The 26,644-nt window shown below is 43.3% G+C and overlaps 1 protein-coding gene across 8 annotated transcripts in view; it reads right to left on the bottom strand.

Moving 5' to 3' along the window:
* The window catches only part of LOC129837541 (nucleoporin SEH1-like), a 168,329-nt gene that overhangs the window by 21,277 nt on the left and 120,408 nt on the right, over positions 1 to 26,644 (bottom strand). For 7 of the 8 annotated variants that reach the window (XM_055903815.1, XM_055903814.1, XM_055903813.1 and 4 more), the window contains 10 exons: positions 26,300 to 26,439; positions 24,005 to 24,097; positions 22,280 to 22,398; positions 21,362 to 21,562; positions 18,616 to 18,706; positions 15,880 to 16,059; positions 12,630 to 12,890; positions 12,142 to 12,263; positions 11,423 to 11,532; positions 8,551 to 8,716 (listed from right to left, as the gene is read on the bottom strand). In XM_055903815.1, the coding sequence (XP_055759790.1) occupies positions 8,551 to 8,716; positions 11,423 to 11,532; positions 12,142 to 12,263; positions 12,630 to 12,890; positions 15,880 to 16,059; positions 18,616 to 18,706; positions 21,362 to 21,562; positions 22,280 to 22,398; positions 24,005 to 24,097; positions 26,300 to 26,439 (1,483 nt within the window). Of the gene's footprint in view, positions 1 to 8,550; positions 8,717 to 11,422; positions 11,533 to 12,141; positions 12,264 to 12,629; positions 12,891 to 14,796; positions 14,883 to 15,879; positions 16,060 to 18,615; positions 18,707 to 21,361; positions 21,563 to 22,279; positions 22,399 to 24,004; positions 24,098 to 26,299; positions 26,440 to 26,644 lie in introns of those variants that run through there. The other variant, XM_055903820.1, reaches the window with a different exon arrangement.

A 26,644-nucleotide genomic window follows, 5' to 3' on the forward strand; every position in this document is an offset into this window, starting at 1 on the left:
AACCATTAACACCATACTGTTAGTATAACACCCCTACTACAACGTTATATAACCATTAACACCACCACTACAACGTTATATAACCATTAACACCATACTGTTAGTATAACACCCCTACTACAACGTTATATAACCATTAACACCCCTACTACAACGTTATATAACCATTAACACCCCTACTACAACGTTATATAACCATTAACACCCCTACTACAACGTTATATAACCATTAACACCCCTACTACAACGTTATATAACCATTAACACCATACTGTTAGTATAACACCCCTACTACAACGTTATATAACCATTAACACCCCTACTACAACGTTATATAACCATTAACACCCCTACTACAACATTATATAACCATTAACACCCCTACTACAACGTTATATAACCATTAACACCATAATGTTAGTATAACACCCCTACTACAACGTTATATAACCATTAACACCACTACTACAACGTTATATAACCATTAACACCCCTACTACAATGTTATATAACCATTAACACCCCTACTACAATGTTATATAACCATTAACACCATACTGTTAGTATAACACCCCTACTACAACGTTATATAACCATTAACACCATACTGTTAGTATAACACCCCTACTACAACGTTATATAACCATTAACACCATACTGTTAGTATAACACCCCTACTACAACGTTATATAACCATTAACACCACTACTACAACGTTATATAACCATTAACACCATACTGTTAGTATAACACCCCTACTACAACGTTATATAACCATTAACACCCCTACAACAACGTTATATAACAATTAACACCATACTGTTAGTATAACACCCCTACTACAACGTTATATAACCATTAACACCCCTACTACAACGTTATATAACCATTAACACCCCTACTACAACGTTATATAACCATTAACACCCTACTACAATGTTATATAACCATTAACACCCTACTACAACGTTATATAACCATTAACACCATACTGTTAGTATAACACCCCTACTACAACGTTATATAACCATTAACACCCCTACTACAACGTTAGATAACCATTAACACCATACTGTTAGTATAACACCCCTACTACAACGTTATATAACCATTAACACCATACTGTTAGTATAACACCACTACTACAATGTTATATAACCATTAACACCCCTACTACAACGTTATATAACCATTAACACCCCTACTACAACGTTATATAACCATTAACACCCCTACTACAATGTTATATAACCATTAACACCATACTGTTAGTATAACACCACTACTACAACGTTATATAACCATTAACACCATACTGTTAGTATAACACCCCTACTACAATGTTATATAACCATTAACACCCCTACTACAACGTTATATAACCATTAACACCATACTGTTAGTATAACACCCCTACTACAACGTTATATAACCATTAACACCACTACTACAACGTTATATAACCATTAACACCACTACTACAACGTTATATAACCATTAACACCCCTACTACAATGTTATATAACCATTAACACCCCTACTACAACGTTATATAACCATTAACACCCTACTACAACGTTATATAACCATTAACACCACTACTACAACGTTATATAACCATTAACACCCCTACTACAACGTTATATAACCATTAACACCATACTGTTAGTATAACACCCCTACTACAACGTTATATAACCATTAACACCACTACTACAACGTTATATAACCATTAACACCATACTGTTAGTATAACACCCCTACTACAACGTTATATAACCATTAACACCCCTACTACAACGTTATATAACCATTAACACCCCTACTACAACGTTATATAACCATTAACACCATACTGTTAGTATAACACCCCTACTACAACGTTATATAACCATTAACACCATACTGTTAGTATAACACCCCTACTACAACGTTATATAACCATTAACACCACTACTACAACGTTATATAACCATTAACACCCCTACTACAACGTTATATAACCATTAACACCATACTGTTAGTATAACACCCCTACTACAACGTTATATAACCATTAACACCACTACTACAACGTTATATAACCATTAACACCATACTGTTAGTATAACACCCCTACTACAACGTTATATAACCATTAACACCATACTGTTAGTATAACACCCCTACTACAACGTTATATAACCATTAACACCACTACTACAACGTTATATAACCATTAACACCCCTACTACAACGTTATATAACCATTAACACCCCTACTACAACGTTATATAACCATTAACACTCCTACTACAACGTTATATAACCATTAACACCCCTACTACAACGTTATATAACCATTAACACCCCTACTACAACGTTATATAACCATTAACACCATACTGTTAGTATAACACCCCTACTACAACGTTATATAACCATTAACACCCCTACTACAACGTTATATAACCATTAACACCATACTGTTAGTATAACACCCCTACTACAACGTTATATAACCATTAACACCACTACTACAACGTTATATAACCATCAACACCCCTACTACAACGTTATATAACCATTAACACCATACTGTTAGTATAACACCCCTACTACAACGTTATATAACCATTAACACCACTACTACAACGTTATATAACCATTAACACCCCTACTACAACGTTATATAACCATTAACACCCCTACTACAACGTTATATAACCATTAACACCCCTACTACAACGTTATATAACCATTAACACCCTACTACAACGTTATATAACCATTAACACCATACTGTTAGTATAACACCCCTACTACAACGTTATATAACCATTAACACCATACTGTTAGTATAACACCCCTACTACAACGTTATATAACCATTAACACCCCTACTACAACGTTATATAACCATTAACACCCCTACTACAACGTTATATAACCATTAACACCATACTGTTAGTATAACACCCCTACTACAACGTTATATAACCATTAACACCATACTGTTAGTATAACACCCCTACTACAACGTTATATAACCATTAATACCACTACTACAACGTTATATAACCATTAACACCATACTGTTAGTATAACACCCCTACTACAACGTTATATAACCATTAACACCCCTACTACAACGTTATATAACACCCCTACTACAACGTTATAAAACCATTAACACCCCTACTACAACATTATATAACCATCAACACCCCTACTACAACGTTATATAACCATTAACACCATACTGTTAGTATAACACCCCTACTACAACGTTATATAACCATTAACACCCCTACTACAACGTTATATAACCATTACCACCATACTGTTAGTATAACACCCCTACTACAACGTTATATAACCATTAACACCCCTACTACAACGTTATATAACCATTAACACCATACTGTTAGTATAACACCCCTACTACAACGTTATATAACCAGTAACACCCCTACTACAACGTTATATAACCATTAACACCCCTACTACAACGTTATATAACCATTAACACCACTACTACAACGTTATATAACCATTAACACCCCTACTACAACGTTATATAACCATTAACACCATACTGTTAGTATAACACCCCTACAACAACGTTATATAACCATTAACACCCCTACTACAACGTTATATAACCATTAACACCATACTGTTAGTATAACACCCCTACTACAACGTTATATAACCATTAAAGGGATACTTTGGGATTTTGTCAATGAGGCCATTTACAGTGCCTAACAGCCTGATTTTAAAATGTACACCATTGTGATTTTTGTCACTGGCCTTCACACAACACCCCATAATGTCAAAGAGATGTTTAGACATTTTTTACACGTTAAAATAAAAAGCTGAAATGTCTTTTAGTCAGTAAGTATTCAACCCTTTTGTTATGGTAAGGAGCCTAAATAAGTTCAGGGGTAACAATGTGCTTTAACACGTCACATAATAAGTTGTATGGACTCACTCTGTGTGGAACAATGCTGTTTAACATGACTGTTGAATGACTACCTCATCTCTGCAAACCACACATACATTTATTTGTAAGGTCCCTCAGTCGAGCAGTGAAAAACAGATTCAACCACAAAGGGATGTTTTCCAATGTCTCGCAAACGGCACCTATCGGTAGATGGGTCAATTTTTTTAAAAAGCAGACATTGAATATCCCTTTGAGCACGGTGAAGTTATTCATTACACTTTGGATGGTGTATCAATACACACAGTCACTACAAAGATACAGGCGTCCTTCCTAACTCAGTTGCCGGTGAAGAAGGTAACCGCTCAGGGATTTTCCCATGAGGCCAATGTTGACTTTAAAACAGGTAGAGAGTTCAATGGCTGTGATAGGAGAAGACTGAGGATGGATCAACAACATTGTAGTGACTCCACTAAGTTACTAGTGACTCCACTAAGTTACTAGTGACTCCACTAAGTTACTAGTGACTCCACTAAGTTACTAGTGACTCCACTAAGTTACTAGTGACTCCACTAAGTTACTAGTGACTCCACTAAGTTACTAGTGACTCCACTAAGTTACTAGTGACTCCACTAAGTTACTAGTGACTCCACTAAGTTACTAGTGACTCCACTAAGTTACTAGTGACTCCACTAAGTTACTAGTGACTCCACTAAGTTACTAGTGACTCCACTAAGTTACTAGTGACTCCACTAAGTTACTAGTGACTCCACTAAGTTACTAGTGACTCCACTAAGTTACTAGTGACTCCACTAAGTTCCTAGTGACTCCACTAAGTTCCTAGTGACTCCACTAAGTTCCTAGTGACTCCACTAAGTTCCTAGTGACTCCACTAAGTTCCTAGTGACTCCACTAAGTTCCTAGTTACTCCACAATACAAACCTAATTGACCGTGTGAAAAGGTAGCTGCAAAACATGTATCCTGTTTGCAACGAGGCGCTAAAGTCATATTGCTAAAAAAAAATGTGGCAAAGCAATTAACTTTTTGTCCTGAATACAAAGTGATGTTTGGGGCAAATTCAACACTGAGTACACCACTTCATATTTTCAAGCATCGTGGTGGCTGCATCATGTTATGGGGCTGCTTGTCATTGTTAAGGACTGGGGAGTTTTTTAGGATAATGGAGCTAATCACAGGCAAAATCCTAGAGGAAAACCTGGTTCAGTCTGCTTTCCACCAGACAGTTTTTAAGAGGACAACATGTGTTGAAAAGGGGTGTGAATACTTTCTGAAGGCCCAGTATCTACTTCCCCAGTCAGATTAACTCGTGGTTAACATGTTTATGTATCTGTGTCCAGTATGGAGCCAATGCTAACTAGCGCTAGTGCAACGACAAGAAGTCTATGGGTATCTGCTAGCATGTTACCAGATACCCATAGACTTCCAGTCCTGCGCTAGCGCTAGTTAGCAAATTCCTTCAAACTGATCGAAGAAACAAAAATGGTATCCATGAGTTTATCTGACTCTGGGGAAGTAAATAAAGGGCCTCATTGACAAAATCCCAAAGTATCCCTTTATCATACTGTTAGTATACCTTAACCTTTATCATACCGTTAGTATACCTTAACCTTTATCGTACCGTTAGTATACCTTAACCTTTATCGTACCGTTAGTATACCTTAACCTTTATCATACCGTTAGTATACCTTAACCTTTATCATACCGTTAGTATACCTTAACCTTTATCATACCGTTAGTATACCTTAACCTTTATCATACCGTTAGTATACCTTAACCTTTATCGTACCGTTAGTATACCTTAACCTTTATCGTACCGTTAGTATACCTTAACCTTTATCGTACCGTTAGTATACCTTAACCTTTATCGTACCGTTAGTATACCTTAACCTTTATCATACCGTTAGTATACCTTAACCTTTATCATACCGTCAGTATACCTTAACCTTTATCATACCGTTAGTATACCTTAACCTTTATCATACCGTTAGTATACCTTAACCTTTATCATACCGTTAGTATACCTTAACCTTTATCGTACCGTTAGTATACCTTAACCTTTATCGTACCGTTAGTATACCTTAACCTTTATCGTACCGTTAGTATACCTTAACCTTTATCGTACCGTTAGTATACCTTAACCTTTATCGTACCGTTAGTATACCTTAACCTTTATCGTACCGTTAGTATACCTTAACCTTTATCGTACCGTTAGTATACCTTAACCTTTATCATACCGTTAGTATACCTTAACCTTTATCATACCGTTAGTATACCTTAACCTTTATCATACCGTCAGTATACCTTAACCTTTATCATACCGTCAGTATACCTTAACCTTTATCATACCGTCAGTATACCTTAACCTTTATCATACCGTTAGTATACCTTAACCTTTATCATACCGCTAGTATACCTTTATCATACTGTTAGTATACCTTAACCTTTATCATACCGTCAGTATACCTTAACCTTTATCATACCGTCAGTATACCTTAACCTTTATCATACCGTCAGTATACCTTTATCATACCGTTAGTATACCTTTATCATACCGTTAGTATACCTTAACCTTTATCATACCGTCAGTATACCTTAACCTTTATCATACCGTTAGTATACCTTAACCATACCGTTAGTATACCTTAACCTTTATCATACCGTCAGTATACCTTTATCATACCGTTAGTATACCTTAACCTTTATCATACCGTCAGTATACCTTAACCTTTATCATACCGTCAGTATACCTTAACCTTTATCATACCGTTAGTATACCTTAACCTTTATCATACCGTCAGTATACCTTAACCTTTATCATACCGTCAGTATACCTTAACCTTTATCATACCGTTAGTATACCTTTATCATACCGTTAGTATACCTTTATCATACCGTTAGTATACCTTAACCTTTATCATACCGTTAGTATACCTTAACCTTTATCATACCGTTAGTATACCTTAACCTTAACCATACCGTTAGTATACCTTAACCTTTATCGTACCGTTAGTATACCTTAACCTTTATCATACCGTTAGTATACCTTAACCTTTATCATACCGTTAGTATACCTTTATCATACCGTTAGTATACCTTTATCGTACCGTTAGTATACCTTAACCTTTATCATACCGTTAGTATACCTTAACCTTTATCATACCGTTAGTATACCTTTATCATACCGTTAGTATACCTTAACCTTTATCATACCGTTAGTATACCTTTATCATACCGTTAGTATACCTTAACCTTTATCATACCGTTAGTATACCTTAACCTTTATCATACCGTTAGTATACCTTTATCATACCGTTAGTATACCTTAACCTTTATCATACCATTAGTATACCTTAACCTTTATCATACCGTTAGTATACCTTAACCTTTATCATACCGTTAGTATACCTTAACCTTTATCGTACCGTTAGTATACCTTAACCTTTATCGTACCGTTAGTATACCTTAACCTTTATCGTACCGTTAGTATACCTTAACCTTTATCATACCGTCAGTATACCTTAACCTTTATCATACCGTCAGTATACCTTAACCTTTATCATACCGTTAGTATACCTTAACCTTTATCATACCGTTAGTATACCTTTATCATACCGTTAGTATACCTTTATCATACCGTTAGTATACCTTAAACTTTATCATACCGTTAGTATACCTTAACCTTTATCATACCGTTAGTATACCTTAACCTTTATCATACCGTTAGTATACCTTAACCTTTATCAAACCGTTAGTATACCTTAACCTTTATCATACCTTAACCTTTATCATACCATTAGTATACCTTAACCTTTATCATACCGTTAGTATACCTTAACCATACCGTTAGTATACCTTAACCTTTATCATACCGTTAGTATACCTTAACCTTTATCAAACCGTTAGTATACCTTAACCTTTATCATACCGTTAGTATACCTTAACCTTTATCATACCGTCAGTATACCTTAACCTTAACCATACCGTTAGTATACCTTAACCTTTATCGTACCGTTAGTATACCTTAACCTTTATCATACCGTTAGTATACCTTAACCTTTATCATACCGTTAGTATACCTTAACCTTTATCATACCGTTAGTATACCTTTATCATACCATTAGTATACCTTAACCTTTATCATACCGTTAGTATACCTTTATCAAACCGTCAGTATACCTTAACCTTTATCAAACCGTCAGTATACCTTAACCTTTATCAAACCGTTAGTATACCTTAAGTAACAGAATGTGTTTGGAGGACCAGGATCAGATTTGTTACAGACATGATGGGCCAGTTCCTCAGACACAGATGAAGTGTAGTCCTGGACTAAAAAGCTTTTTCAAATGTAGATTCTCCTTTCAGCAAATGTTCTAGTCTCGGACTCACTAGGCTTTATCCGTGTCTGGGGAAACAGCCCTCATGACTGCATTTACTCAGGGTGCCCAATTACTGGCAAAAGATCAGATTTGGGCTGCCTGTGTAAACACGGCCCGTGTGTTCTAAGCAGAGAGAAACACTCCAGGAACCAAATGAGGTGTTACAGGAAACCACTCATATGATTATGTTCTTTCCTAAGGTATGATATCCCCCCCGTCAGTCCCAGTACCTGTCAGCCTCCGAGCCTCTCCTGGTGACAGCTAGGGGGGGCTGGACATGGAGGTCAGTCCTTCCAGAGTCCAAGGTCTCTGTGCTGCCCAGCACTGACAACACCACCTTACTCAGGTTCCCATAGAACAACTGGGCCTGGTTGGGGCTCTGGGGCAGGTCGTAGGCTGGAGACAAGAGCATGGGAAATCATGAGCTAAACATAGAACAACTGGGCCTGGTTGGGGCTCTGGGGCAGGTCGTAGGCTGGAGACAACAGCAGGGGAAATCATGAGCTAAACATAGAGCAAATGGGCCTGGTTGGGGCTCTGGGGCAGGTCGTAGGCTGGAGACAACAGCATGGGAAATCATGAGCTAAACAGTGGGTCAAGCCAACAAATACATTACACATACATATATATCAAGTATATACACATACATATATATACACACACACACATATATATCATGTATATACACACACATACATATATATCATGTATATACACACACACACACACATACATTACACTATCTATCTATATACACACATACATATATATAATATATACATACACACATATAGTTGATGTCAGAAGTTTACATACACATTAGCCAAATACATTTAAACTCAGTTTTTCACAATTCCTGACATTTAACCCTAGTAAAAATTCCCGGTCTTAGGTCAGTTAGGATCACCACTTTATTTTTTATCACCACTTTAAGTCAGAATAATAGTAGAGAGAATTATTTATTTCAGCTTTTATTTCTTTCATCACATTCCCAGTGGGTCAGAAGTTTACATACACTCAATTAGTATTTGGTAGCATTGCCTTTAAATTGTTTAACTTGGGTCAAACGTTTCGGGTAGCCTTCCACAAGCTTCCCACAATAAGTTGGCTGAATTTTGGCCCATTCCTCCTGACAAAGCTGGTGTAACTGAGTCAGGATTGTAGGCCTCTTCGCTCACACACGCTTTTTCAGTTCTGCCCACAAATGTTCTATAGGATTGAGGTCAGGGCTTTGTGATGGTCACTCCAATACCTTGACATTGTTGTCCTTAAGCCATTTTGCCACAACATTGGAAGTGTGCTTGGAGTCATTGTCCATTTGGAAGACACTTTTGCGACCAAGCTTTAACTTCTTGACTGATGTTTTGAGATGTTGCTTCAATATATCCACATAATTCTCCTCCCTCATGATGCCATCTATTCTGTGAAGTGCACCAGTCCCTCCTGCAGCAAAGCACCCCCACAATATGATGCTGACACCCCCGCGCTTCACGGTTGGGATGGTGTTCTTCGGCTTGCAAGACCCCCCTTTTTCCTCCAAACATAACGATGGTCATTATGGCCAAACAGTTGTATTTTTGTTTCATCAGACCAGAGGACATTTCTCCAAAAAGTACGATCTTTGTCCCCGTGTGCAGTTGCAAACTGTAGTCTGGCTTTTTTATGACGGTTTTGGAGCAGTGGCTACTTCCTTGCTGAGCGGCCTTTCAGGTGATTGACTGTTATAGGATTGATTGATATAGGACTCGTTTTAGTGTGGATATAGATACCTTTGCACCTGTTTCCTCCAGCATCTTCACAAGGTCCTTTGCTGTCTTCTGGGATTGATTTGCACTTTTCACACCAAAGTACGTTCATCTCTAGTAGAAATAACGCGTCTCCTTCCTGAGCGGTATGACGGCAGCGTGGTCCCATGGTGTTTATACTTGCGTACTATTGTTTGTACAGATGAACGCGGTACCTTCAGGCGTTTGGAAATTGCTCCCAAGGTTGAACCAGACTTGTGGAGGTCTACAATTTTTTTTCTGAGGTCTTGGCTGATTTCTTTTGATTTTCCCATGATGTCAAGCAAAGAGGCACTGAGTTGGAAGGTAGGACTTGAAATACATCCACAGGTATACCTCCAATTGACTAAAATGTCAATTAGCCTATCAGAAGCTTCTAAAGACATGACACCATTTTCTGGAATTTTCCGAGCTATTTAAAGGCACAGTCAACTTAGTGCATCTAAACTTCTGACCCACTGGAATTGTGATACAGTGAATTATAAGTGAAATAATATGTAAACAATTGTTGGACAAATGACTTGTCCCATTCACGAAGTAGATGTCCTAACCAACTTGCAAAAACTACAGTTTGTTAACAAGAAATTTGTGGAGTGGTTGAAAAATGAGTTTTAATGACTCCAACCTAAGTGTCTATAAACTTCTGACTTCAACTGTATGCGTGTATAAATCTTAAATGTAAATTTTATGTTTGTGCTTTTCTAATAACCACCTCGACTTGGTTCATGAGTGATAAATTGATCGTGCCTGGTACAAGCAATTTCGCAGTACGCCCAGAACATTGTTTCAAGGTCTCAGCTTGGAGAGAAGAAGCCTCGTGAGGTATTGGTCAGTCACGAGAACCAAAAGTTAATAATGAATTTATTATGAATAATGATGTAAATCATGCAAATATAAACTTGTCTGTGTAAACAGTATAAGAGAACTAACGGGACTGACCCGGCAGAGCTCCTGACCGACCTGCACTACTTGGTGCATTGAGTTTGTTGGAACTTTTCCAGCTTGCTGGTAATAAAGAATTATTCAATTAAATGTTGACTTCAGGAGTCCCCCCTGGTGGAAACTTCCACAACTAACATTTTTTGAATGACTTAACAGCTGTAACAAGTTGTCCAGAGAAGAAAATCCTCACTGGTACCCTAGTGTATAGAACAGGGGTCTCCAACAGTTTGATCTACGAGTAGCTCGCCAAACAATTCTGACCGCAAAATGTCACTAACAAATCTCGCAAGTACCAGACACCGCTCCCAGCTCCTATCTAATCAAGGAAACATTGACATTATCCCACCCCTGTTCTAGAAAGACCCACGACCCTTACCCTCCAAGACCTGCTCCTCCCCCGGGAACCTCTCGTTGAAGTTAAGTCCTTTCAGCAGACTGTTCTCTGACAGAATCTTCCTGCCTGCCTCAGGCTTCGACAGCAGCAACCTGAGGGGGACAGGAGATAGAGATGGAGCGAGTGGTGAAATGAGTCTCCTGAAAGTGTTCTAAATCAAACTAGAGGGCCTGGAGAACAGAAACAGAGAGTAGTGGATCTAATGGTTCTGTCTAGCCTGGAACAACTTCTTCAAAGCCTCTTTAATGCTATTGTTGTTCCCCAGTCCACCTGGCCGTGCTGCTGCTCCAGTTTCAACTGTTCTGCCTGCGGCTATGGAACCCAGACCTGTTCACTGTGATTATTATTATTTGACCCTGCTGGTCATTTATGAACATTTTGAACATCTTGGCCCCATGTTCTGTTATAATCTCCACCCGGCATAGCCAGAAGAGGATTGGCCACCCCTCATAGCCTCGTTCCTCTCTAGATTTCTTCCTAGGTTTTGGCCTTTCTAGGGAGTTTTTCCTAGCCACCGTGCTTCTACACCTGCATTGCTTGCCGTTTGGGGTTTTAGGCTGGGTTTCTGTACAGCACTTTGAGATATCAGCTGATGTAAGAAGGGCTATATAAATACATTTGATATATTGCTTCACAAGATGGCTGTTTAAAAGGTTAATGACAGATTAGCCCATGTAAGAAAAAGAGGAACATGTCCTCACCTCCTGAACTGTTGTCGTGAGACCTCGTCTCCACAGAAGAGACAGACTGTGGCCAGGACGGCATTAGCTGACTGACACAGAGTCTGCTCTCTCTGGGTCACCTTCATCAGAACCGTGATCACCTGGAGAAAGAGAACCAGGTAGAGAATCCCACAGGTTAACAGGCGGGTAGGTGTCAGACTCCAGTCCAGCCTAGGGAAGGTTACCAGTCTCGCCTAGGGAAGGTTACCAGTATAGCCTAGGGAAGGTTACCAGTATAGCCTAGGGAAGGTTACCAGTCCACAAACACCTGGTTCAACATATATTCAAATGGAAAACGTAATGTTGTCAAGCAGAAAGATGTCAAGGGAAGTATCCAAGGTAATCAAAAATGTATAACTAAACCTTCCAGAGAACATTAATGATATAAACATCTCTCCAGACAGGAAGTCCAGTTCAAACCAGAACCTCCTTTCTGACCACATGCAGAAACAAGTCATGTGACCTACCTCCTGGGTCCTCTCCTTCAGGACGAACTGCGACGGAGAGAGGCTGATGCCAGAGGAGTCCATGACAGAGCGTGTGTGTAGGTCAGAGTAGGGAACAGCCTTAATGAAGGCAGCCCTGGACCCTGTGTTTCTCACACAGACACACAGCTTGGAGACCTGGCCTGCTGCCACACCCATTAGCATAGCCACGTAGCCGTCTGACCGCTTCCTGTGGTCTTCCAGAATAATGTTGCTGGTCCCTCCATAGCCTGATAGTGGGATCTGGGGGGGGGGCGAGAGAGACAGAGGGCAGATTGTATATTTCACTCTATTAAGATGTGAGGCATATAGCCAGAGCTACATAACCCATACGTCGCCACAGGCTCTTAACCCATACGTCGCCACAGGCTCTTAACCCATACGTCGCCACAGGCTCTTAACCCATACGTCGCCACAGGCTCTTAACCCATACGTCGCCACAGGCTCTTAACCCATACGTCGCCACAGGCTCTTAACCCATACGTCGCCACAGGCTCTTAACCCATACGTCGCCACAGGCTCATAACCCATACGTCGCCACAGGCTCATAACCCATACGTCGCCACAGACTCATAACCCATACGTCGCCACAGACTCATAACCCATACGTCGCCACAGACTCATAACCCATACGTCGCCACAGACTCATAACCCATACGTCGCCACAGACTCATAACCCATACGTCGCCACAGACTCATAACCCATACGTCGCCACAGACTCATAACCCATACGTCGCCACAGACTCATAACCCATACGTCGCCACAGACTCATAACCCATACGTCGCCACAGACTCATAACCCATACGTCGCCACAGACTCATAACCCATACGTCGCCACAGACTCATAACCCATACGTCGCCACAGACTCATAACCCATACGTCGCCACAGACTCATAACCCATACGTCGCCACAGACTCATAACCCATACGTCGTCACAGACTCATAACCCATACGTCGCCACAGACTCATAACCCATACGTCGCCACAGACTCATTGTGAGGTCGTCTAAAAACATCTGACAAACTTTAAAAAGTGTAATGTCCCTTTAAGAGCAATAACCACCACTGAAAACCAGTCTGGTCACTTCAATAAGTCACTAGATCCTGGGGAGCCATAGATGTTCACGTTTCTATTGTTGGCCTTGCACTACACACTTCAATAACCACGTTTCTGTTGTTGGCCTTGTACTACACACTTCAATAACCACGTTTCTGTTGTTGGCCTTATACTACACACTTCAATAACCATGTTTCTGTTGTTGGCCTTGTACTACACACTTCAATAACCACGTTTCTGTTGTTGGCCTTGTACTACACACTTCAATAACCACGTTTCTGTTGTTGGCCTTATACTACACACTTCAATAACCACGTTTCTGTTGTTGGCCTTGTACTACACACTTCAATAACCACGTTTCTGTTGTTGGCCTTGTACTACACACTTCAATAACCACGTCATCATAGATGGAATCAGGAGTGTAGTGCTACAGCAACAACTACGGCCCAGGGCAACAACTACGGCCCAGGGCAACAACTACGGCCCAGGGCAACAACTACGGCCCAGGGCAACAACTACGGCCCAGGGCAACAACTACGGCCCAGGGCAACAACTACGGCCCAGGGCAACAACTACGGCCCAGGATGAAGAAACATTGGTCTACAGGATAGTTAGGGTAGAGAGGGCCTCACAGTGAACCAGGACGGTTAGGGTAGAGAGGGCCTCACAGTGAACCAGGACGGTTAGGGTAGAGAGGGCCTCACAGTGAACCAGGACGGTTAGGGTAGAGAGGGCCTCACAGTGAACCAGGACGGTTAGGGTAGAGAGGGCCTCACAGTGAACCAGGATGGTAGGGTAGAGAGGGCCTCACAGTGAACCAGGACGGTTAGGGTAGAGAGGGCCTCACAGTGAACCAGGACGGTTAGGGTAGAGAGGGCCTCACAGTGAACCAGGACGGTTAGGGTAGAGAGGGCCTCACAGTGAACCAGGATGGTTAGGGTAGAGAGGGCCTCACAGTGAACCAGGATGGTTAGGGTAGAGAGGGCCTAGGTGAACTTGATGCCAGGCTGTGATGGCTTCACAGTAAACTTGATGCCAGGCTGTGATGGCCTCACAGTAAACTTGATGCCAGGCTGTGAGGGCCTCACCGTGAACTTGATGCCAGGCTGTGAGGGCCTCACAGTGAACCAGGACGGTTAGGGTAGAGAGGGCCTCACAGTGAACCAGGACGGTTAGGGTAGAGAGGGCCTCACAGTGAACCAGGACGGTTAGGGTAGAGAGGGCCTCACAGTGAACCAGGATGGTTAGGGTAGAGAGGGCCTCACAGTGAACCAGGATGGTTAGGGTAGAGAGGGCCTAGGTGAACTTGATGCCAGGCTGTGATGGCTTCACAGTAAACTTGATGCCAGGCTGTGATGGCCTCACAGTAAACTTGATGCCAGGCTGTGAGGGCCTCACCGTGAACTTGATGCCAGGCTGTGAGGGCCTCACAGTGAACCAGGATGGTTAGGGTAGAGAGGGCCTCACAGTGAACCAGGATGGTTATGGTAGAGAGGGCCTCACCGTGAACTTGATGCCAGGCTGTGAGGGCCTCACCGTGAACTTGATGCCAGGCTGTGAGGGCCTCACCGTGAACTTGATGCCAGGCTGTGAGGGCCTCACAGTGAACCAGGATGGTTAGGGTAGAGAGGGCCTCACAGTGAACCAGGACGGTTAGGGTAGAGAGGGCCTCACAGTGAACCAGGACGGTTAGGGTAGAGAGGGCCTCACAGTGAACCAGGACGGTTAGGGTAGAGAGGACCTCAGTGAACTTGATGCCAGGCTGTGAGGGCCTCACCGTGAACTTGATGCCAGGCTGTGAGGGCCTCACGTGAACTTGATGCCAGGCTGAGGGCCTCACAGTGAACCAGGATGGTTAGGGTAGAGAGGACCTCAGTGAACTTGATGCCAGGCTGTGATGGCCTCACCGTGAACTTGATGCCAGGCTGTGAGGGCCTCACCGTGAACTTGATGCCAGGCTGTGAGGGCCTCACCGTGAACTTGATGCCAGGCTGAGGGCCTCACAGTGAACCAGGATGGTTAGGGTAGAGAGGACCTCAGTGAACTTGATGCCAGGCTGTGAGGGCCTCACAGTGAACCAGGATGGTTAGGGTAGAGAGGACCTCAGTGAACTTGATGCCAGGCTGTGATGGCCTCACCGTGAACTTGATGCCAGGCTGTGAGGGCCTCACCGTGAACTTGATGCCAGGCTGTGAGGGCCGTACTCCAGACTGTTTGATCTCCAGCTTGGACAGGGTGCAGGCCACCCGGGTTGGGGCAAACAGCAGGTGGACAACAACATCCTCCCTGGGCCGGATGGACAGCTCTCTGTGGCGGGTCAACCTCTCCTCCTGTCCAAAGCTACTCTGGAGCTGGGAGAGACATATTACATTAACAGATAGACAGGAGAGAGAGAGACAGATCTATTACATTAACAGATAGACAGGAGAGAGAGAGACAGATCTATTACATTAACAGATAGACAGGAGAGAGAGAGACAGATCTATTACATTAACAGATAGACAGGAGAGAGACAGATCTATTACATTAACAGATAGACAGGAGAGAGAGAGACAGATCTATTACATTAACAGATAGACAGGAGAGAGAGAGACAGATCTATTACATTAACAGATAGACAGATCTATTACATTAACAGATAGACAGGAGAGAGAGAGAGACAGATCTATTACATTAACAGATAGACAGGAGAGAGAGACAGATCTATTACATTAACAGATAGACAGGAGAGAGAGAGACAGATCTATTACATTAACAGATAGACAGGAGAGAGAGACAGATCTATTACATTAACAGATAGACAGGAGATAGAGAGACAGATCTATTACATTAACAGATAGACAGGAGAGAGAGACAGATCTATTACATTAACAGATAGACAGGAGAGAGAGAGACAGATCTATTACATTAACAGATAGACAGATCTATTACATTAACAGATAGACAGGAGAGAGAGAGACAGATCTATTACATTAACAGATAGACAGATCTATTACATTAACAGATAGACAGGAGAGAGAGAGAGACAGATCTATTACATTAACAGATAGACAGGAGAGAGAGAGAGACAGATCTATTACATTAACAGATAGACAGGAGAGAGAGAGAGACAGATCTATTACATTAACAGATAGACAGGAGAGAGAGAGAGACAGATCTATTACATTAACAGATAGACAGATCTATTACATTAACAGATAGACAGGAGAGAGAGAGACAGATCTATTACATTAACAGATAGACAGGAGAGAGAGAGAGACAGATCTATTACATTAACAGATAGACAGGAGAGAGAGAGAGACAGATCTATTACATTAACAGATAGACAGGAGAGAGAGAGAGAGACAGATCTATTACATTAACAGATAGACAGGAGAGAGAGACAGATCTATTACATTAACAGATAGACAGGAGAGAGAGACAGATCTATTACATTAACAGATAGACAGGAGAGAGAGAGACAGATCTATTACATTAACAGATAGACAGGAGAGAGAGAGACAGATCTATTACATTAACAGATAGACAGGAGAGAGAGACAGATCTATTACATTAACAGATAGACAGGAGAGAGAGAGACAGATCTATTACATTAACAGATAGACAGATCTATTACATTAACAGATAGACAGGAGAGAGAGAGACAGATCTATTACATTAACAGATAGACAGATCTATTACATTAACAGATAGACAGGAGAGAGAGAGAGACAGATCTATTACATTAACAGATAGACAGGAGAGAGAGAGAGACAGATCTATTACATTAACAGATAGACAGGAGAGAGAGAGAGACAGATCTATTACATTAACAGATAGACAGGAGAGAGAGAGAGACAGATCTATTACATTAACAGATAGACAGGAGAGAGAGAGAGAGACAGATCTATTACATTAACAGATAGACAGGAGAGAGAGAGATATATTACATTAACAGATAGACAGGAGAGAGAGAGAGAGACAGATCTATTACATTAACAGATAGACAGGAGAGAGACAGATATATTACATTAACAGATAGACAGGAGAGAGAGAGACAGATCTATTACATTAACAGATAGACAGGAGAGAGAGAGACAGATCTATTACATTAACAGATAGACAGGAGAGAGAGAGACAGATCTATTACATTAACAGATAGACAGGAGAGAGAGAGACAGATCTATTACATTAACAGATAGACAGGAGAGAGAGAGACAGATCTATTACATTAACAGATAGACAGGAGAGAGAGAGACAGATCTATTACATTAACAGATAGACAGGAGATAGAGAGACAGATCTATTACATTAACAGATAGACAGGAGAGAGAGAGACAGATATTACATTAATAGATAGACAGGAGAGAGAGAGACAGATGGAGAGACTTATTAAATGAATAGATACAGGAGAGAGAGACAGTTGGAGAGATATATTACATGAATAGATAGACAGGAGAGAGAGAGACAGATATATTACATTATATTTAATAGAGAGACAGGAGAGAGACAGATCACAGTGAGATCACAGTTCAAACAACACAGGAGTCCACAGCCAAGTCTCCAGGCAAGCAGTCTGACACAGAGCTGTGATTGATCTCTACAGAGAAGCTGGACAAGTTAAGGAGCAGACTGACACAGAGCTGTTGTGATTGATCTCTACAGAGAAGCTGAATATGGAGCTGGACAAGTTAAGGAGCAGTCTGACACAGAGCTGTGATTGATCTCTACAGAGAAGCTGAATATGGAGCTGGACAAGTTAAGGAGCAGTCTGACAGAGCTGTTCTGATTGACCTCTACAGAGAAGCTGAAGGCCACATGGAGCTGGAGAAGGTTAAGGAGCAGTCTGACAGAGCTGTTGTGATTGATCTCTACAGAGAAGCTGAAGGCCATATGGAGCTGGACAAGTTGAGGATCTTGGTTCTTACCTGGAAACAGCTGTGATCTTGTCCTCGGATCAGCAGACGCAGGTGGTGTGTTGTGTTGGGAGAGTTATTACGAAGAACCAGCTTCTGTTGTCTGTACAGGTAGAGGACCACATTCAGAGCTCCAACAACACGTCCATCAACAATCAACCTCTTCAACAGCTTTCTAACCATGTTCATAACATGATTTAAAAAATATATTTAACTAGGCAAGAGAGTTAACTTCTTTGGGGTAGGGGGCAGTATTTTCACGTTCGGATGAAAAGCGTGCCCAGAGTAAACTGCCTGCTACTCAGGCCCAGATGCTAATACATGCATATATTATGGATAGAAAACACTCTGGAGTTTCTAAAACTGTTTGAATGATGTCTGTGAGTATAACAGAACTCATATGGCAGGCAAAAACCTGAGAAAAAATCCAACCAGGAAGTGGGAAATCTGAGGTTTTTCGTTTTTCAAGTCTTTGCTTATCCAAGATAGTGGAAATGGGGTCATGTTGCACTTCCTAAAGCTTCCACTAGATGTCAACAGTCTTTAGAACCTTGTATGATGCTTCTACCATGAAGTGGGGGCGAATGAGAGGGGATTGACTAAGGTCTGCCATGAGCTGACCATGCGCGTTCATGTGAGAGTTAGCTTGAGTTACATCGCATTTCTGAAGACAATGGAATTCTCCGGTTGGAACATTATTGAAGATTTATGTTAAAAACATCCTAAAGATTGATTTTATACTTTGTTTAACATGTTTCTACGGACTGTAATATGATGTTTCGTCTGAACTTTTGCCTGGACCTGTGTACTGAACGTGCAAACAACAAGGAGGAATTGACAGAAATGGACTTTATCGAACAAAACAAACATTTATTGTGGAACTGGGATTCCTGGGAGTGCATACTGATGAAGATCATCAAAGGTAAGTGAAAATGTATAAATGCTATTTCTGACTTCTGTTGACGCCAACATGGCGGATATCTCGTTGGCTTATTTTGGCTCTGAGCGCTGTACTCAGATTATTGCATGGTGTGCTTTTTCGAAATCTGACACAGCGGTTGAATTAAGGAGAAGTGGATCTAAAATTCCATGCATAACAGTTGTATCTTTGATCAACGTTGATGAGTATTCCTGTAAATTGATGCTCTCAGCAAAATCACCGGATGTGAACTACTGAACATAACGCGCCATTGTAAACGCCAATTTTTGGATATAAATATGAACTTTACCGAACAAAACATACATGTATTGTGTAACATGAAGTCCTATGAGTGTCATCTGATGAAGATCATCAAAGGTTAGTGATTAATTTTATCTCTATTTCTGGTTTTTGTGACTCCTCTCTTTGTCTGGGAAAATAGCTGTGTTTTTCTGTGACTTGGCTCTGACCTAACATAATCGTTTGGTGTGCTTTCGTCGTAAAGCCTTTTTGAAAATCGGACACTGTGGCTGGATTTACAACAAGTGTATCTTCAAAATGGTGTCAAATACATGTTAGAGGAATTTTAATTATGTGATTTCTGTTGTTTTGAATTTGGCGCCCTGCAGTTTCACTGGCTGTTGACGAGGTGAGACGCTACCGTCCCTGTTTTTTCAATATAGTTTAATCAGATTATTTTTAAAAAATTCGGGAGTTTTGCCGTGTTCCGTTCTGTGACTTTGTTTACGTTGGAGAGATATGTAGCACTCGGCTAGTGCCCATGCTAAATGAAGAGGGAAAGTTGCCGTTCCAGATCCAAACAACGACTGTTCTGGACAAAGGACACCTTGTCCAACATTCTGACGGAAGATCACCAAAAGTAAGAAACATTTTATGATGCTATTTCTAATATCTGTCGTGCATGTGAACTGGTCGTCGGCGCCCAAGTGTTTCTGGCTATTGTGGCTATGCTAATATAACGCTACATTTTGTTTTCGCTGTAAAACATTTAATAAATCGGAAATATTGTCTGGAATCACAAGATGCCTGTCTTTCAATTGCTGTACACTATGTATTTTTCAGAAATGTTTTATGATGAGTAATTAGGTATTTGACGTTGGTGTCTGTAAATATTATGGCTGCTTTCGGTGCAATTTCTGATTGTAGCTGAAATGTAAACTATGATTTATACCTGAAATATGCAAATTTTTCAAACAAAACATATGCTATACAAGAAATATGTTATCAGACTGTCATCTGGTGAAGTTTTTTCTTGGTTAGTGGCTATTTATTTCTTTATTTGGTCGAATTTGTGATAGCTACTGATGGAGTAAGAAACTGATGGAGTAAGAAAAGTGGTGTCTTTTGCTAACGTGGTTAGCTAATAGATTGACATATTTTGTCTTCCCTGTAAAACATTTTAAAAATCGGACATGTTGGCTTGATTCACAAGATGTGTACCTTTCATATGCTGTATTGGACTTGTTAATGTGTGAAAGTTAAATATTTAAAAAAAAGATATTTTGAATTTCGCGCCCTGCACTTTGAGCTGGCTGTTGTCATAAGTGTACCGACGTCGGGCTTGCAGCCCAAACAGGTTAAGAACAAATTCTTATTTACAATGACGGCCAAACACGGACGAAGCTGGGCCAATTGTTCGCCGCCCTATGAGACTCCCAATCACGGCCGGATATGATACAGCCTGGAGTCGAACCAGGGACTGTAGTGACGCATCTTGCAGTGAGATGCAGTGCCTTAGACCGCTGCGCCACTCGGGAGCAACTATGTATGGATGAATCATTATGACTAACATGTAGGAGTCTAGTAAATGTTCCTTACACAGCCCTGCCCAGCGTGACCCCTCCCCAGGCCACAAACTGCTTGTTGGAGAGGATGGGGGGCACCTCACTGGGGGGCAGCAAGCCCAGGGCAGAGACAGGACCAGGTGCAGCAGGGTTACCCCTCTCCTCTGGTACCACCTGTCCCTTCAGCACCACCTCATACTGAGGACCAGACGGCAGCACCAGGATGGTCAGAACACTGGAGGGACGAGCACAGAGAAACCTCAGGAACAGGAAGTATCATGAAAACACAAGGACACAGAACAACCGCCCAGGGAAAACGTCTGAGCTGCCGGTACAAGGATCCTAGAGCAACAGACAGATTACACTCTGAAGTACAACTGAGTAATGTAGAAGGCTTTCTACAAGGCTAGTTCAGAACACTGAGTAATGTAGAAGGCTTTCTACAAGGCTAGACGTTCAGAACACTGAGTAATGTAGAAGGCTTTCTACAAGGCTAAACGTTCAGAACACCGAGTAATGTAGAAGGCTTTCTACAAGGCTAGACGTTCAGAACACTGAGTAATGTAGAAGGCTTTCTACAAGGCTAGACGTTCAGAACACCGAGTAATGTAGAAGGCTTTCTACAAGGCTAGACGTTCAGAACACTGAGTAATGTAGAAGGCTTTCTACAAGGCTAGACGTTCAGAACACTGAGTAATGTAGAAGGCTTTCTACAAGGCTAGTTGTTCAGAACACTGAGTAATGTAGAAGGCTTTCTACAAGGCTAGACGTTCAGAACACTGAGTAATGTAGAAGGCTTTCTACAAGGCTAAACGTTCAGAACACCGAGTAATGTAGAAGGCTTTCTACAAGGCTAGACGTCCAGAACACTGAGTAATGTAGAAGGCTTTCTACAAGGCTAGACGTTCAGAACTCCGAAGTGTGTAAAAAATAAATAAATAATAAAAAGTACCTCTCTCGGTTCTTCCTGCCGCCCTGAGAGGTGAAAGAGACCACAATGCCTTGCTCCTCCCCGGCACGCAGACACAGGTCAACAGGACTCACAGAGAAACAGTCATCACCACCGCTGTTCTGAAGACAAGCACCACACAGGAGGTCATATCAGTCAGCACCACCCAGGAGGTCATATCAACAAAGAGCCACCACCCAGGATATACAATATATTCAATATACAGTCAGCACCACCACCAGATGGTCCCACAACGCCAACACATCCCCCAGGCTTATCCAAACCACCACACGTCCCCCAGGCTTATCCAAACCACCACACATCCCCCAGTCTTATCCAAACCACATCCCCCAGGCTTATCCAAACCACCACACGTCCCCCAGTCTTATCCAAACCACAACACATCCCCCAGTCTTATCCAAACCACAACACATCCCCCAGTCTTATCCAAACCACCACACGTCCCCCAGGCTTATCCAAACCACCACACGTCCCCCAGTCTTATCCAAACCACCACACGTCCCCCAGTCTTATCCAAACCACATCCCCCAGTCTTATCCAAACCACCACACGTCCCCCAGTCTTATCCAAACCACATCCCCCAGTCTTATCCAAACCACATCCCCCAGGCTTATCAAACCACACGTCCCAGGCTTATCCAAACCACCACACGTCCCCCAGTCTTATCCAAACCACCACACGTCCCCCAGGCTTATCCAAACCCCATCCCCCAGGCTTATCCAAACCCCATCCCCCAGGCTTATCCAAACCCCATCCCCCAGGCTTATCCAAACCCCATCCCCCAGGCTTATCCAAACCCCATCCCCCAGGCTTATCCAAACCCCATCCCCCAGGCTTATCCAAACCCCATCCCCCAGGCTTATCCAAACCCCAACACATCCCCCAGGCTTATCCAAACCCCAACACATCCCCCAGGCTTATCCAAACCCCAACACATCCCCCAGGCTTATCCAAACCCCAACACATCCCCCAGGCTTATCCAAACCCCAACACATCCCCCAGGCTTATCCAAACCCCAACACATCCCCCAGGCTTATCCAAACCCCAACACATCCCCCAGGCTTATCCAAACCCCAACACATCCCCCAGGCTTATCCAAACCCCAACACATCCCCCAGGCTTATCCAAACCCCAACACATCCCCCAGGCTTATCCAAACCCCAACACATCCCCCAAGCTTATCCAAACCCCAACACATCCCCCAGGCTTATCCAAACCCCAACACATCCCCCAGGCTTATTCAAACCACAACACATCCCCCAGGCTTATCCAGACCACATCCCCCAGGCTTATCCAAACCCCAACACATCCCCCAGGCTTATCCAAACCCCAACACATCCCCCAGGCTTATCCAAACCCCAACACATCCCCCAGTCTTATCCAAACCACAACACATCCCCCAGTCTTATCCAAACCACAACACATCCCCCAGTCTTATCCAAACCCCAACACATCCCCCAGGCTTATCCAAACCCCAACACATCCCCCAGGCTTATCCAAACCCCAACACATCCCCCAGTCTTATCCAAACCACAACACATCCCCCAGTCTTATCCAAACCACAACACATCCCCCAGTCTTATCCAAACCACAACACATCCCCCAGGCTTATCCAAACCACAACACATACCCTAGGCTTATCCAGACCACATCCCCCAGGCTTATCCAAACCACAGATCAATCAGGGAAGTAAAAGGGACAGAATACCTTGAGTTTCAGCTGAACATCAATGTTGCCTGCGTTCTTCAGAGGCAGAGTCTGCTTGCTGGAATGACCCAACGCTGCCCAGAGGTTAACAGTCTGCCCTCCCCAAAAAAATTATATAGGAGGAAAGAATTCCAGAAATGTCAACATATCACAAAAGGTCAACCTCAACTTTAATATGGAATGTGTTAGAAAGGCAATAGGACCCACTGGTTTCCCAGTTAAACCCCCTGAATATAAAGACCAGGCTCAGGTCAGCAGTGCTACGGGTCAGTTCCTACCTGTAGGTCTTTAGGGGCGTGGACTCTGGCTGCAGTGTTACGGGTCAGTTCCTACCTGTAGGTCTTTAGGGGCGTGGACCCTGCCTGCAGTGCTACGGGTCAGTTCCTACCTGTAGGTCTTTAGGGGAGTGGACCCTGTCAGCAGTGCTACAGGTCAGTTCCTACCTGTAGGTCTTTAGGGGAGTGGACTCTGGCAGCAGTACTACGGGTCAGTTCCTACCTGTAGGTCTTTAGGGGCGTGGACCCTGTCAGCAGGGCTACAGGTCAGTTCCTACCTGTAGGTCTTTAGGGGAGTGGACTCTGGCTGCAGTACTACGGGTCAGTTCCTACCTGTAGGTCTTTAGGGGCGTGGACCCTGTCAGCAGGGCTACAGGTCAGTTCCTACCTGTAGGTCTTTAGGGGAGTGGACTGTCAGCAGTGCTACAGGTCAGTTCCTACCTGTAGGTCTTTAGGGGAGTGGACTGTCAGCAGGGCTACGGGTCAGTTCCTACCTGTAGGTCTTTAGGGGAGTGGACCCTGTCAGCAGTGCTACGGGTCAGTTCCTACCTGTAGGTCTTTAGGGGATTGGACTGTCAGCAGGGCTACGGGTCAGTTCCTACCTGTAGGTCTTTAGGGGAGTGGACTGTCAGCAGTGCTACGGGTCAGTTCCTACCTGTAGGTCTTTAGGGGAGTGGACCCTGTCAGCAGGGCTACGGGTCAGTTCCTACCTGTAGGTCTTTAGGGGCGTGGACCCTGTCAGCAGGGCTACGGGTCAGTTCCTACCTGTAGGTCTTTAGGGGAGTGGACCCTGTCAGCAGGGCTACGGGTCAGTTCCTACCTGTAGGTCTTTAGGGGAGTGGACCCTGTCAGCAGTGCTACGGGTCAGCTCCTACCTGTAGGTCTTTAGGGGAGTGGACCCTGTCAGCAGTGCTACGGGTCAGTTCCTACCTGTAGGTCTTTAGGGGCGTGGACCCTGTCAGCAGTGCTACGGGTCAGCTCCTACCTGTAGGTCTTTAGGGGCGTGGACCCTGTCAGCAGGGCTACGGGTCAGTTCCTACCTGTAGGTCTTTAGGGGCGTGGACTCTGGCTGCAGTGCTACGGGTCAGTTCCTACCTGTAGGTCTTTAGGGGAGTGGACTGTCAGCAGTGCTACGGGTCAGTTCCTACCTGTAGGTCTTTAGGGGCGTGGACTCTGGCTGCAGTGCTACGGGTCAGTTCCTACCTGTAGGTCTTTAGGGGCGTGGACTGTCAGCAGTGCTACAGGTCAGTTCCTACCTGTAGGTCTTTAGGGGCGTGGACTCTGGCTGCAGTGCTACGGGTCAGTTCCTACCTGTAGTTCTTTAGGGGAGTGGACCCTGTCAGCAGGGCTACGGGTCAGTTCCTACCTGTAGTTCTTTAGGGGAGTGGACCCTGCCAGCAGTGCTACAGGTCAGTTCCTACCTGTAGGTCTTTAGGGGCGTGGACTCTGGCTGCAGTGCTACGGGTCAGTTCCTACCTGTAGGTCTTTAGGGGAGTGGACCCTATCAGCAGGGCTACGGGTCAGTTCCTACCTGTAGGTCTTTAGGGGAGTGGACCCTGTCAGCAGGGCTACGGGTCAGTTCCTACCTGTAGGTCTTTAGGGGAGTGGACCCTGTCAGCAGGGCTACGGGTCAGTTCCTACCTGTAGTTCTTTAGGGGAGTGGACCCTGTCAGCAGTGCTACAGGTCAGTTCCTACCTGTAGGTCTTTAGGGGAGTGGACCCTGTCAGCAGTGCTACAGGTCAGTTCCTACCTGTAGGTCTTTAGGGGAGTGGACTCTGGCTGCAGTGCTACGGGTCAGTTCCTACCTGTAGGTCTTTAGGGGCGTGGACTGTCAGCAGTGCTACGGGTCAGTTCCTACCTGTAGGTCTTTAGGGGCGTGGACTGTCAGCAGTGCTACGGGTCAGTTCCTACCTGTAGGTCTTTAGGGGAGTGGACTATCAGCAGGGCTACGGGTCAGTTCCTACCTGTAGGTCTTTAAGGGAGTGGACCCTGTCAGCAGTGCTACGGGTCAGTTCCTACCTGTAGGTCTTTAGGGGCGTGGACTCTGGCTGTTCCAGACCTGGCTCTGAGAGGGACGCTCCTGATCACATGACTGGGGCCTGGACAGTCCACCTCGATGTCCACCCGCGCACTGTACTCATCCGCTGGACCGAGATCACCTGTAGGACATTACACATGACAAACATCCGCTGGACCTAGATCACCTGCGTGACATCACTGTACTCATCCGCTGGACCTAGATCACCTGCGTGACATCACTGTACTCATCCGCTGGACCTAGATCACCTGTGTGACATCACTGTACTCATCCGCTGGACCTAGATCACCTGCGTGACATCACTGTACTCATCCGCTGGACCTAGA

The sequence above is a fragment of the Salvelinus fontinalis genome, chromosome 38 (genome assembly GCF_029448725.1).
Source record: "Salvelinus fontinalis isolate EN_2023a chromosome 38, ASM2944872v1, whole genome shotgun sequence".
Lineage (NCBI taxonomy): Eukaryota > Metazoa > Chordata > Actinopteri > Salmoniformes > Salmonidae > Salvelinus > Salvelinus fontinalis.